The sequence below is a fragment of the Anolis carolinensis genome, unplaced genomic scaffold (genome assembly GCF_035594765.1).
Source record: "Anolis carolinensis isolate JA03-04 unplaced genomic scaffold, rAnoCar3.1.pri scaffold_7, whole genome shotgun sequence".
In the NCBI taxonomy this organism is placed as follows: domain Eukaryota; kingdom Metazoa; phylum Chordata; class Lepidosauria; order Squamata; family Dactyloidae; genus Anolis; species Anolis carolinensis.
The window spans coordinates 19,748,549-19,761,800 of NW_026943818.1; the positions used below are offsets into that span (position 1 = coordinate 19,748,549).

At 37.4% G+C, this 13,252-nt stretch overlaps 3 protein-coding genes across 4 annotated transcripts in view; 1 reads left to right on the forward strand and 2 right to left on the reverse strand.

The window, feature by feature from the left end:
- LOC103282677 (multidrug and toxin extrusion protein 2) overlaps nucleotides 1–6,144 on the reverse strand; it is a 48,282-nt gene extending 42,138 nt beyond the window's left edge. Inside the window, exon 1 of one of the 2 annotated variants that reach the window (XM_062960666.1) lies at nucleotides 6,058–6,144. In XM_062960666.1, coding sequence (XP_062816736.1) covers nucleotides 6,058–6,134 — 77 coding nt within the window. In that variant the 5' untranslated portion in view covers nucleotides 6,135–6,144. The remainder of the gene's footprint in view (nucleotides 1–6,057) is intronic. The other variant, XM_062960667.1, reaches the window with a different exon arrangement.
- Nucleotides 446–13,252, forward strand: part of nxn (nucleoredoxin) — a 30,675-nt gene continuing 17,868 nt past the window's right edge. Inside the window, exon 1 of the mRNA XM_062960672.1 lies at nucleotides 446–822. Coding sequence (XP_062816742.1) covers nucleotides 490–822 — 333 coding nt within the window. The 5' untranslated portion in view covers nucleotides 446–489. The remainder of the gene's footprint in view (nucleotides 823–13,252) is intronic.
- The window catches only part of mrm3 (mitochondrial rRNA methyltransferase 3), a 33,382-nt gene continuing 24,704 nt past the window's right edge, over nucleotides 4,575–13,252 (reverse strand). Inside the window, exon 5 of the transcript XR_507758.3 lies at nucleotides 4,575–6,144. The gene's annotated coding sequence lies outside the window, so the exon portion shown is untranslated. The remainder of the gene's footprint in view (nucleotides 6,145–13,252) is intronic.

A 13,252-nucleotide genomic window follows, 5' to 3' on the forward strand; every position in this document is an offset into this window, starting at 1 on the left:
TGGAGAGGTGAGGGGCGTGGCCCAGGAGTGGGCTAGAAGGCGGATAGGCCCAGCTCAGAAAGGAGAGGCGGGGTTCTCAATGGGTGGGCGGAGCCTGGAAAAGGCTTGGCTAGAGAGAAATCTCTTTTCAAGCCCTTGATTGGATGGAGTGGGAGGGACCTGTGGAGAGGCGGGGTTCTCAATGGGTGGGCTCATGAGGGAGAGAGAGGACGAGGGGGAGCTTTCTTCAAGTACTTGATTGATGGGAGTGGGCGGGGCTTTCTCAATCAAGTGGGGAGAGGAGGAGCTCCCTTCCTATCATTGATTGGCTTGGAGTAAACTTGGGGCGTGGCCTGCCCGTGCGCCAGTCAAGGTGGGAGGGGTTCTCTTGGGAGCCGCCGCCTGATTGGTGGAGGGCCGACCTACGGGCGCGCGCGCGGGGCGAGGTTTTAAAAAGCGCGGACGGCAGAGGCGGAGCCCCAGTCGGGGGCCGGCGGGCGTGCCGAGGGCATGTCGTCGCCGCCGGGAGCGCTGACGGAGCTGCTGGGCGAGGCGCTATCGGCGCCTGACGGCTCGGCGGTGCCCACGGCCTCGCTCGCGTCTCGCGGGGTCTCCTTGGTGGGCCTCTACTTCGGAGGCGGAGCCGGGCCGAGCGGCGGAGGGGCGACCCCTTTCTCGGCCAGTCTGGCTGCCTTCTACGCTCGCTTCCGCGCCGCGCCCCCCGACCAGCCCCAGCGCCTCGAGGTGGTCTTCGTCTCGGCCGAGCAGGACCAGCAGCGCTGGAGCGAGGCCGTGCGGGCCGGGCCCTGGCTGGCGCTGCCCTTCGCAGACAAGCGCCGGAAGGTGAGCCCCGGGCAACGTGGGAACGCCAAGACACGTGTCGAGGCAACCGGGGGTGGGTGGGAGGGGGACATCCGGGTGGAGCTCTTTTCTCTCTCCATTTAGTTATAATAGGATCATGTAATATTGTTATATTGCAGCATTGCCTTCTGTTATCATATAATATTATGAGGTAAAATATATAATTTAACTTTATATTGCGTTATAGTATTACTATACATTAATATTATAATAACACGAGAATATAATATAGGTATAATAATATATCTAACATTGTAATGCACTCAATCATATATTTGTATGTGAGTATGTATGCCTATTATGATTGTAATATCATAGTATATTTATTGTAATATACTTGCAGCATATTTATTGTAACTTGACCTATGACTTGTTTTATTGTTGATTGATTGTTTTATTGTTATGTTTTTATATTACAGTAGAGTCTCACTTATCCAACATAAACAGGCCGGCAGAATGTTGGATAAGCAAAAATGTTGGATAATAAGGAGGCACTAAGGAAAAGGCTATTAAACATCAAATTAAACACCAAAACATTAAGTTATACAACAAATTTGACAGAAAAAGTAGTTCAATACGAAATAATGCTATGTAGTAATTACTGTATTTACGAATTTAGCACCAAAATATCACAATGTATTGAAAACATAGACTACAAAAATGTGTTGGATAATCCAGAACGTTGGATAAGCAAGTGTTGGATAAGTGAGACTCTACTGTATTTGTGACCTGGGCTTGGCCCCATGTAAGCCACCCCGAGTCCCTTCGGGGAGATGGGGCAAGGTATAAAAATAAAATAATAATAATAATATTCTGTATATAATTTATGCATTATATATATATATAGATAGATAGATAGATAGATAGTTGTGCCCGGCCACACGTTGCTGTGGCAAAGTGGTGGTGGCATTGGTTAGAAATTGTTGTGTAATTTTTATTTGATGTTATTTGCATTTTTTATTAATTTTAGTGTAAGTTATATTTTTATTTATTATATTTTATTATTTTCTTGTATTATTTTTATTTATTTTCTGTTATTGTAGTATTTTATTGTATCAATTTTAGTGTTTTTTTATTATTTTTATTGGGTTGCTAGTACACCAAGTTGGAGGAGCTTAGCCTTCTAACTGGCAGCAATTGGATAAAAGCAATTATTCCTCTCTCTCTAAGTAGGACTTTATTTTTCTTTTCTTTTTGCTGTATCAACCTAGAGGCGTGGATGATGGGTTGTGTTGTCAAATTTCGAGGTTGGGGGGCCTGTAGTTTTGTTGTTTTGTGGGTCGCCGTGATGCCATCACTCTTTTATATATATAGATATATATATATATACACAGTAGAGTCTCACTTATCCAAGCTAAACGGGCTGGCAGAAGCTCGGATAAGCAAATATGTTGGATAATAAGGAAGGATTAAGGAAAAGCCTATTAAACATCACATTAGGTTATGATTTTTCAAATTAAGCACCAAGACATCATGTTATACAACAAATTTGATAGAAAAAGTAGTTTAATACGAAATAATGCTATGTAGTAATTACTGTGTTTACGAATTTAGCATCAAAATATCACGATTTATTGAAAACATCGATTACAAAAATGCGCTGGATACTCCAGAATGTTGGATAAGCGAGACTATATATATATATATATTGTATATACTTATAATATTTATAATATAATGTACTACAATATTATACTAATAATAATATAATATATAACAACCATTACTAATAATATTACCATATAATGATATAGTACAATATAGTAATTTAATGCTTATATTGTGCTATGCTAATAATATATTGTATGTACATTTGATTTGTAAGCTGCTCTGAGTCCCCTTTGGGGTGAGAAGAGCGGGATATAAATGTAGCTAATAAAATAAATAAATAAGAGCAGGATATAAATGTAGCTAATAAAATAAATAAATGTAATGTAATAGTATAGTATATTATTATTATATGATATTTTATCTCATTATATAATATATTTCAATGAATATATTTGTGTATATGTTTATTATGATTCTATAATATAATTTAATATTATGTAATATTGTTATAATATGATAATATAATATTTATTTATTTATTTTATATATGTACTAAATCATATAACTTAGTGGTTCTCAACCTGTGGGTCCCCAAGTGTTTTGGCCTACAACTCCCAGAAATCCCAGCTAGTTTACCAGCTGTTAGGATTTCTGGGAGTTGAAGGCCAAAACATTTGTGGATCCATAGATTGAGAACCACTGATATATCTGTAGGTGTGTATATGTATGTATATTATGATAATATAATGATAATATAATATAATACAAATAAATTGTGATCAATTATATATCTATATGTGTGTATATTATGATTGTACAATATAATGTAATATATTATATCATGCTATTATGTGATAATATATTATTAGTTGATATATATATATATATATATATATATAAAAGTTGATATTAATATATTATGATATAATGTGATCAATCATATATCTGCATGTGTGTATGTATGTGTATTGTTGGGTTGCTGTGAGTTTTCCGGGCTGTATGACCGTGTTCCAGGAGCATTCTCTCCTGACGTTTTGCCCACATCTGTGGCAGACATCCTCAGAGGTGGTGAGGTCTGTTGGAAACTAGGCAAGTGGGGTTTATATATCTGTGGAATAATGTCCAGGTTGGTAGAAAGAACTCTGAATGTGGCAATTGATCAACTTGATTAGGATTGAATGACCTGGCAGCTTCAAAGCCTGGCTGCTTCCTGCCTGGGGGAATCTTTTGTTGGGAAGCAATTAGAGCCAGCTAACACTTCCTCCAGTCAGGAAGCAGCCATGCTTTGAAGCTGCAAGGCTGTTCAGTGCTAATCAAGCTGGCCAGTGGCAACATTCACACTTGTCTCCAACAGACTAGAGTTCTTTCTCCCACCCTGGACATCATTCCACAAATATATAAACCCCACTTGCCTAGTTTCCAACTTCTGAGGATGCCTGCCATAGAGGTAGGTGTTTTGAAACATCAGGAAAAAATGCTTCTGGAACATGGCCATAGAGCCCGGAACACTCACAGCAACCCAATAGTTTTTTTTTACTTACTGGTTCAAGATGGGGCACTATAAAAATCTGTCATTATCCTACATAACATTCCTTAAAAGCATATATTAAGACATGCACATATTAAAATACATATATACAAACACATAGTATACATATAGGTATAGATACATGCAATATATGGAATGCCATGCCATAAATTGGGATTTTTAATCTATATTGTACCTTTTCTCATTTAAAAAATTAATCCTCACTAAGAAGCATCTGTTGGAAAAGGTTGTAGGGGAAGAGACTCTTTTTTTGGAGTCTGAGCCCCATTGAAAGCAATAGGCTTCTAAATAGAATATTTCTCTAAAGATGTAGACAGCTATTATCGCTTCAGGGGAGTTGTATGCCACCTTTGCATATCCTAGAAACTCTTATTTGGTCAGTTGGCATGGCTTTAATAGATTCATATTGTGCTCATTTTTGCTTTACAAAAACTGATAGATTTCTTGCTATTTGGGGTATTAGAAGCCGTGATTTATATTCCTTTAACGGATTCCGTCCCATCGTTTTTGTCTCCAAACAAGTGTGTAGCTTCTGCAAACTGCGAAGGTATATTTCTATTGAATAGGTTTCTAATTTCAATGTTCTGGACATTGATATCGATGTATTTATATCTTTCTTTTAAAGGGATTTATGGTCTTGAAACCACAATGGATAAAGGCTGCAGCCCTGTACGTTTCAAGACAAAACATGTATTGTATTGCTGTTATGGCATAAATCTACGGAACAGCATTCGTTTTCCCTCTTTGCAAATGGTATTTTAGCAATGTCTTCATTTAGGAAAACCAACCAAAAATATCCCAGAAGATGGTTAAAATGAGGATATTGCCCCTATCTTTTGCATTAGGGCGTGGTTTTCAGGATAATGTGGATTTTAAAGTCCCAAGGACAGGCCAACAAAAAGCTTTGTCTCGTCTTCCAGACAAATTAATCCGACTCAATTTCTTTTCTAATTTGTCTAAAATATAGTAATATATATTTTGAATAGCATTAATATTTATATTTTCTTTTGGGTGGATTTAGGGATTTCAACAGTTTTTTTTAAATACTATTAATATTATTATAGTATTTTCTCTTGGGTGGGTTTGTGGATTTCAACAGTTTCTTTTTAATACCATTAATATTTAGTTCTATTATTATTTTGTTATTATTATTACTGTTTTTATATTCTCTCTTTGGTGGATTTAAGGATTTTAACTTTTTCTTTTTAACACCATTAAATACAATTAATACTTCTAATATTTATAATTATTATATTTTCTCTTGGGTGGCTTTAAGGATTTCAACCGTTTCTTTTTAATACCATTAATATTTATTATATTTTTTCTTCGGTGGGTTTATGGATTTCAACCGTTTCTTCTTAATACCATTAATATTTAGTTCTATTATTATAATCATTATTATATTTTCTCTTGGGTGGCTTTAAGGATTTCAACCACTTCTTTTTAATACCACGAATATTTATTGTTATGTTTTTTCTTGGGTGGGTTTATGAATTTCAGTAGTTTCTTTTTAATACCATTAATATTTAATTCCATTTTAATGTTTATATATATTTAGGTTTAAATTGTATTGCAGTGTAGATTTTTGTAGAGAGAGAAAGCATGATATAAATAAACAGCAACAATAATATTTTGTCTTGGGTGGGCTGCCTTTGTTTGTTTCTCTCCATGAATCTGCCAGGTCTAGATGCAAAAAACCAAACAATTCTTTCTATTTTTTGAGGCGTGAACAGAATAGAATCCATACCAAATCATTAAATACATGTATTAAAAAGACAAGTCCCATACAATGTTTTTCTCTCTGTCGGACCTTGACCTTTTGTTCCTGGAAAGGCCTTTCCATGACAACTTGGCCCGAACTGGGAATTCCACATTGTGTCTGCCAGCAGCGTAATTTCCATATGTTATCTTGGGGGATTTTGGGGGGACATGATGATGTTGATTCGAAAAAGTGTGGCCCAAGGAACGCACACCAGTCTCAACAACAGCCAGCTATTCTTTATATTTCAGTTTTCCTCCATAATGAGACTTAAGGTGTCTTACAACCAGGAGATAAAAATGTATGGAAATATCAGATAGTTATCAATATATATATATATAAGTTGAGTCTCCCTTACCTGGAACTCCAGAACCTGGAATGCTCTGAAATGGTCCACCTGGTTGGCTGAAGTTGCTTTCCGTTTCTTTTCTGCATTGCGATATATCTATATATATAGTACAAAATGACCTTCAGGCAATGTGTACAAAGGGGTACATGAAACGTCAATAGATTTCGTGTTTAGGCTTGGGAGGTATGTATGTACTTACATGCAAATACATCATTCAAAATCCCAAACCCTTCCTAGGTGTTTCGGAGAAGGGATACTCTATCTGGATGTATATTAGCGGTATATGTGTGTGTTTATATAATAATAATAATACTTTTATTTCTTCTCCTTGTGGCAGATATAATATGATAATGGGTTGCTGTGAGTTTTCTGGGCTATATGACCATGTTCCAGAAACATTCTCTCCTGACGTTTAGCCCAAATGTATGGCAGGCATCATCAGAGGTTGTGAGATATATAAACCCCATTTGCCTAGTTTCCAACAGACCTCACAACTTCTAAGGATGCCTGCCATAGATGTGGGTGAAACGTCAGGAGAGAATGCTTCTGGAACATGACCATACAGCCTGGAAAACTCACAGCAACCCAGTGATTCCGGCCATGAAAGCCTTCAACAATACAATAATATTTTTATTTCTTACCTTCCACTCCTTGGGGCAGATATAATAATAATACAGTAGAGTCTCACTTATCCAAGCTAAACGGGCTGGCAGAAGCTTGGATAAGCAAATATCTTGGATAATAAGGAGGGATTAAGGAAATGCCTATTAAACATCAAATTAGGTTATGATTTTACAAATTAAGCACCAAAACATCATGTTATACAACAAATCTGACATAAAAAGTAGTTCAATATACAGTAATGTTATGCTGTAATTACTGTATTTATTAATTTAGCACCAAAATATCACGATATATTGAAAACATTGACTACAAAAATGGCTTGGATAGTCCAGAGGCTTGGATTAGTGAGACTCTACTGTAGTTTTATTTCTTACCTGCATCTCCTTGTGTCATGTAATAATAACTGTAATAGTAATAATAGTAATTTTCACTTCATTTCATTTCTTAATTAGTCTCTTTCCACCAGAGTGCTCTGAGCGACTTACAATTTAAATATCATTCCACAATATAAAAACATTCAACATTCAATTTTATCTCTTCTCTGCATTTCCTTGTGGCAGATAATTTTATTTCTTACTTGCCTCTCCTTGTGGAGGATAGTAATACTAGCTATAAGAAATACTGCTTCTGTTGCTGCTGCTACAAATACAATAATAGTAATCATAATAATAATATGTTGCTATCATGGGGCACATATATAGGTTCTTTATAAAATCCAACTAAATGAGTTATAGGTTAAAGCCATTTGTAAAAAATAATCCCCAATGACCCCTTGAATATTCCTCCGAAGCAAAATGCGATATAACCATTTTTTTAAAAGCTCACAATGAACCATCCCCATTCGATAATTATAGGGCTTTAGTTGCCATGGTTCAATCCTGTGAAAATCCCAAAAGCTGGTAGGGAAAAAAGACAGGCCTTAAGGCTTCCTGAAATGAGCAGGAAACAGTATTTTCTTCCTAAGAAAACCTTACAGAAATGTTCATAAATGGAACTTGGGCCTCCAGAAACCTCACAGTTGAAGCCACGAATTTGTGGAAAAGCAATAGGTGCAGAAAAAGCCCCCGCTTGTCCCAAAACCTCCAGAAAGAACAAGCAAAGGATACAATCATAATAAAGCACAGTGGGACGCCACGTTCAGGCCCTCGATGGCTTTCAGAGGCGATTACCCTTCCGTTTAATCTCCCAAAGGGAGGACTTGTCCCTCGCTGCTTCCAACAGCCTCGGCACGTTCGCCTTCCCAGCGTTGAAGGGGTCGCCAACCCATAACCCTTCCCTATGCTACCGAGATAAAAGTTTTTGAAGTTTCATAAACTTTTCCCATGTTTTTACAATAGAACCAATGAGAAAATGACATTTATAACCCAGGAACAAGAAGCGTGTCTGTTAATGATTGTCGTATAATTCTTTCAATTGTAGCAGTGTTGCCATCCGGTCTTCTATTATTGAAATGAAAATAATATTATTCTATTATTCTCCCATCTTCATTAGTATTGTTCTTGTCCTATGGGTCTGGCTTCAACGACGGACAACTTGCTAAGGCTTTCTAAATCCCCTGGCATTACGTTTGGTTCTCTTTTTTTCCCTGACCTACCTCACAGGGTCGTTGTGCTGTCTGCCACCTTCAGAGGTAAACCTATATGAATATATATCTTGCTAAAAGGGAGAGAGGCTCTCTAAGGCAGAGGTGATGCTCTGGCCCAGCACTGGTCCTTTCCCCACAGGTGGTTGCTAGGCAACCGCCCAGGGGTGTTGCTAGGCAACTGCAGCATCCTTTCTCATCACTGTCCAAATGTTGCCTCTCTGTATATGTATCTATTGGAAGCTCAGGATGGTTGGCCTTGGTTAGGCCTTGGATGGGAGGCCATGAAAGAAGGAAGAGGAGAGGGAGAAGAACTTTAAATGTTCTGATGATGAGGATGCATATCCCACATATTCTTTAATAAGGACGAAATGGTTTATTATTAATTTTATTTTCAGTCATCACTTGCCCAGAAACCTTGGGTGTGTCATAACCTTTTCTTGACTTTTTGGATATTCCTTTTAATCCCTCTGGCAGCTTTCAGGGTCTAGTCATCACATTGATCCATCCTCTGTCATATTGGTTCTCAACCTGTGGTTCTCCAGGTATTTTGGCCGACAACTCCCAGAAATCCCAGCCAGTTTACCAGTTGTTAGAATTTCTGGGAGCTGAAGACCAAAAACATCTGGGGATCCACAGGTTGAGAACTACTGCTCTATCACCTATTACCTCTCTGTCCTAACCCTTGAAGCTTCCTAGTCCCTCTTGTGCCTAGATCGTTGTTGCCGTGTCCCTTTAAATAATTTCAGACCTTTTTGAAGCTAAAATTGTGTTGGTTTTCATGGCTGAGCGGGGGTTTGAATGCCATGCTTGAGCCACAGTTCACACACTTAAAAACCATACTGGAGAGAGGACGGAAGGATGCATATTGGACAGGTGATGGATCAATTCGAGAGAAAAATGATTGATAGATAATCAATTTGAGAGAGAGATTATAGGTAGGTAGGTAGATGGTGGATCAATTAGAGAGAGATGATGGAGGATCAATTTAATAGATAGGTAGATAAATCAGTGAAAGAGAGAGAGAGAACCTAAGCCTGTAGGCCGGGATGCTTTGTATCTATACATGGTTTTACTGTATGTATGGGTAAGTGCGTACGTTTTGTATGTTTCACATGTTTTGATATGGTCAACATTGATTAATCAATAAAAAATTGTTGAGAGAGAGAAGATAAATGGATTAATGAGAGAGATGATAGATCAGTTTGATAGAGGATGAGTGGTGGATCATTGAGAGAGAGATAATAAGTGGATAAATTAGAAAGAGATGATAGATAGGGGATCAATTAGATATATATATAGAGAGAGAGAGGGGGGGAATTGGTCAATTAGAGATCCATTTGAGACAGTGATGGTAGGTAGGTAGATGATGGATAGATGATGGATCAATTAGAGAGAGATGATAGAGGATCAATTTAATAGATAGGTAGATAGATCAATGAGAGAGAGAGAAGATAAATGGATTAATGAAAGAGATGACAGATCAGTTTGATAGAGGATGAGTGGTGGATCAATGAGAGAGATAATAAGTGGATAAATTAGAAAGAGATGATAGATACGGGATCAATTAGATATATAAATTGATCAATTAGAGATCCATTCGAGACCTTGATGGTAGATAAGTAGGTAGGTAGATGATGGATAGATAATGGATCAATTAGAGATGATAGAGGATCTATTTGATAGATAGATAAATTGGTGTGTGTGTGAGAAAGAGAAGAAAGATGGATTAATGAGAGAGATGATTGATAGAGGATCAGATAGATTATAGATTTATAAAAATAGACAGAAGATATATATTCAATACACACACAGATCAATGTAATTTAGATAATCGGGGAGATGGTGGCGGCATACAAAAATAAAGTTATCAATAATTTTACCAGAAACCCTTGCTATGGCGCTTTATTATTGTGGTTTGAGATTCTGGTGAGGGTTGGGGCTGGCCCTCCAAGTCGTGAATCTCTTCCTGCTTGGCCCGCTTGGCAGGGCTGTTGCGTTATGCGAGGAAGAAAGCCACAGAAGCAGGCAATAAAAGGCAGGTAAGTATTTTTGGGGAGTAGGCAAGGTTTCCTTTGCCGCCTCCACATCTGGCTGAAATGTGTCCCAGGCCAGGTGCCTTTCTTGTGGCTTGAAAGGGAGGGGGGTGGGTCTCTGTTGGCGTCTCCTGGCCTCCCTGCTGCCTTCAAAGGCAATGAAAGAATAATATTTTTGATGTTTTGATTTTTGTTTTGTTTTTTTAAAGAGAAAACCAGCTGGGATTCTTCACCCGTATGGACTTCGTTTACAGCCCAATCCATCTGTGCCGATATAGTTTTTCTTCGAAATGATGGTGTTAAAGAGATAGATAAAATTTTAGAATATTTGCATATTGTTGTATTTGCCTTCCTTTGACTTGCCCCAAGGTCACTCGGGAAGTTTTGGTGTTATTGTTAATAGTAATAGGCCATGCTTGCTCTAATTATTATTATCATTATCAATAATAATAAAGTCCTTTCAAAGGCAAAGGATGGTTATAACAAGCCTGAAATATTAATATTAATAACAGCAAGCATTGAGTTGTATTATTAATAATATTAATATTAATAACAATAGAGCAAGCATGGCATTTTATTATTGCAGTAGAGTCTCACTTATCCAACACTCGCTTATCCAACGTTCTGGATTATCCAATGCATTTTTGTAGTCAATGTTTTCAATATATCATGATATTTTGGTGCTAAATTCGTAAATACAGTAATTACTACATAGCATTACTGTGTATTGAACTACTTTTTCTGTCAAATTTGTTGTATAACATGTTTTGGTGCTTAATTTGTAAAATCATAACCTAATATAATGTTTAATAGGCTTTTCCTTAATCTCTCCTTATTATCCAACATATTCGCTTATCCAATGTTCTGCCGGCCCGTTTACGTTGGATAAGCGAGACTCTACTGTATTATGAATAACAATAATAAGCCATTTTAAAGGATAAAGTTACAGCAGATATGTGATATTAATAATAATATGATACTCTATTATTGATAATAATAATCATTCAAAGGCAAAGGATACATTGACAGCAAGAATGGCATATTATTAATAATAAAAAACTTCAGAGGAAGCATGGCATTTTAGTATTAATAATAAAGTGATAAATAATAAAGTCTTTTCAAAGGCAAAAGATAAAAGAGCAAGTATGGCTTATTGTTATTATTGATATGCCATGCTCGATCTATTATTAATTAATAAGCTCTCCCTATGAAGCTTGAATTTGGTTCCCCCCTCCCCCCCATAATTTGTGTTTGCAACTTTTAAAGCTGATAACACCCCTCTTTCTCTCTTTTCCTCCAAGGGAAATTAGTGGGTTGCAAGACGGATTGTTTTGTCTTGTTTTTGTTTCAATGTGAGGTCTATGGTTCAGGAATTCTTTCCCCCGGCAATCTTTGGCATCCGCCACATAGAAAAGCTACCAAGTGCATAGAATTATGGTGTGTTTTGCATTTATTCATGTGTATTTTAAGCAGAGTCTCCAGGTAAGTAAACCGGGATATGATTTCAATCTGCCTGAACTGAGAAAGAGTTGCATTTTTTATTTTATTTAATTTACCGTAAAGGAGGGGGGGAAGAGTATGGTTTGGTTGAAACTCTGAGGCAGCTGCTTAGTTGAACCAATGAACACCAGATGGTTCTTTTAATATGAGGGTTTTTAAAATATATATAATATGGGTTGTCATTGTGATATGCCTTCTAATTCGATGCCCACTTGTGGCAACTTTTATATGTTGAGAGATTATATGTTGTTGGTTTTTTAATGGAATTGCTTTTAGTATCGTGAGCTGCTTTGAGTTTTGATTCAGAGAAGAAAGTAAGAAATAATAATAATAATAATAATAAGCCATGCTCTTAATTGAGCTTAAAATGGGGGATAATAATAATAAATTCTCTCTTCTGAGGCCTGCCTTTAAGACTGAGAGGGCGTGACCTGCCCAAATGGCTTTCCATAACTGAGCATGGATTTAAAACCTTGATCTTCCAGAGTCTTGCCCAACATGTAAAGCCGTTTTCGCCTTGGGGTTTCTTTTCTTGACGGCGTGAATATGAGTGTGGCAAAATTTGGAGGCATCTATAGCATTGCATTCAATTCAGATCCAAAAGAGGTTGCCATGGCAGTTGAAGTGGAATTGAAGCGTAACAATTGTGCCATCTGACAAGGAAACCCCTTGGAAGGGTTGTTGCCTTCTGTGTTTGTATAGCCATCCAATGCTAGGAGGTCTACTTGGTGCTTCAAAAACCTATTTTTAGAAAATTTCAAACTTGGCAAAAGGAGCCTTTTCTTCATATTGTCGAAGGCCTTCATGGCTGGAATCACAGGGATGTTGTGTGTTTTCCAGGCTGCATGGCCATGTTCCAGAAGTATTCTCTCCTGACGTTTTGCCCACATCTATGACAGGCATCCTTAGAGGGTGTGATACCTCACAACTTCTGAGCATGCCTGCCATAGATGTGGGCGAAATGTCAAGAGAGAATACTTCTGGAACATGGCCAGACAGCCCGGAAAACACACAACAACCCAGCCTTTTCTTCATTAAATCCGAAGAAGAAAAAAGGGCCTTGCAATTGACATCTGGAATTGGTTATCTCACGATGTAATAATAGTGTCCGGTGTCTTTAAAAATGGGATTAGAGAGCTTTGCAGAAGACACACAAATCTATCAAATGTTATATCGTTCCTTGATGGTATTGATCTGAGTTTTTTGGTATCCTTTAGCTGGAAAGCCTTTATAAAATGAGACACAATAGTTTTGAAAGATGATGATGATAATAATAATTATTATTATTATTTGAGTCTCCTTGTTGAGAGAAGACGCAGGGTATAAGTAAACACTAAACATAATAATAATCATAATATTTCATTTCTGCTTCAATGGGGAAGCAGCGGAATCATAAATCTCAATATATTAACTCATGGCAGTTGGATAATTAACAAAACATTTAGAGTTGCATTTAGGGCCC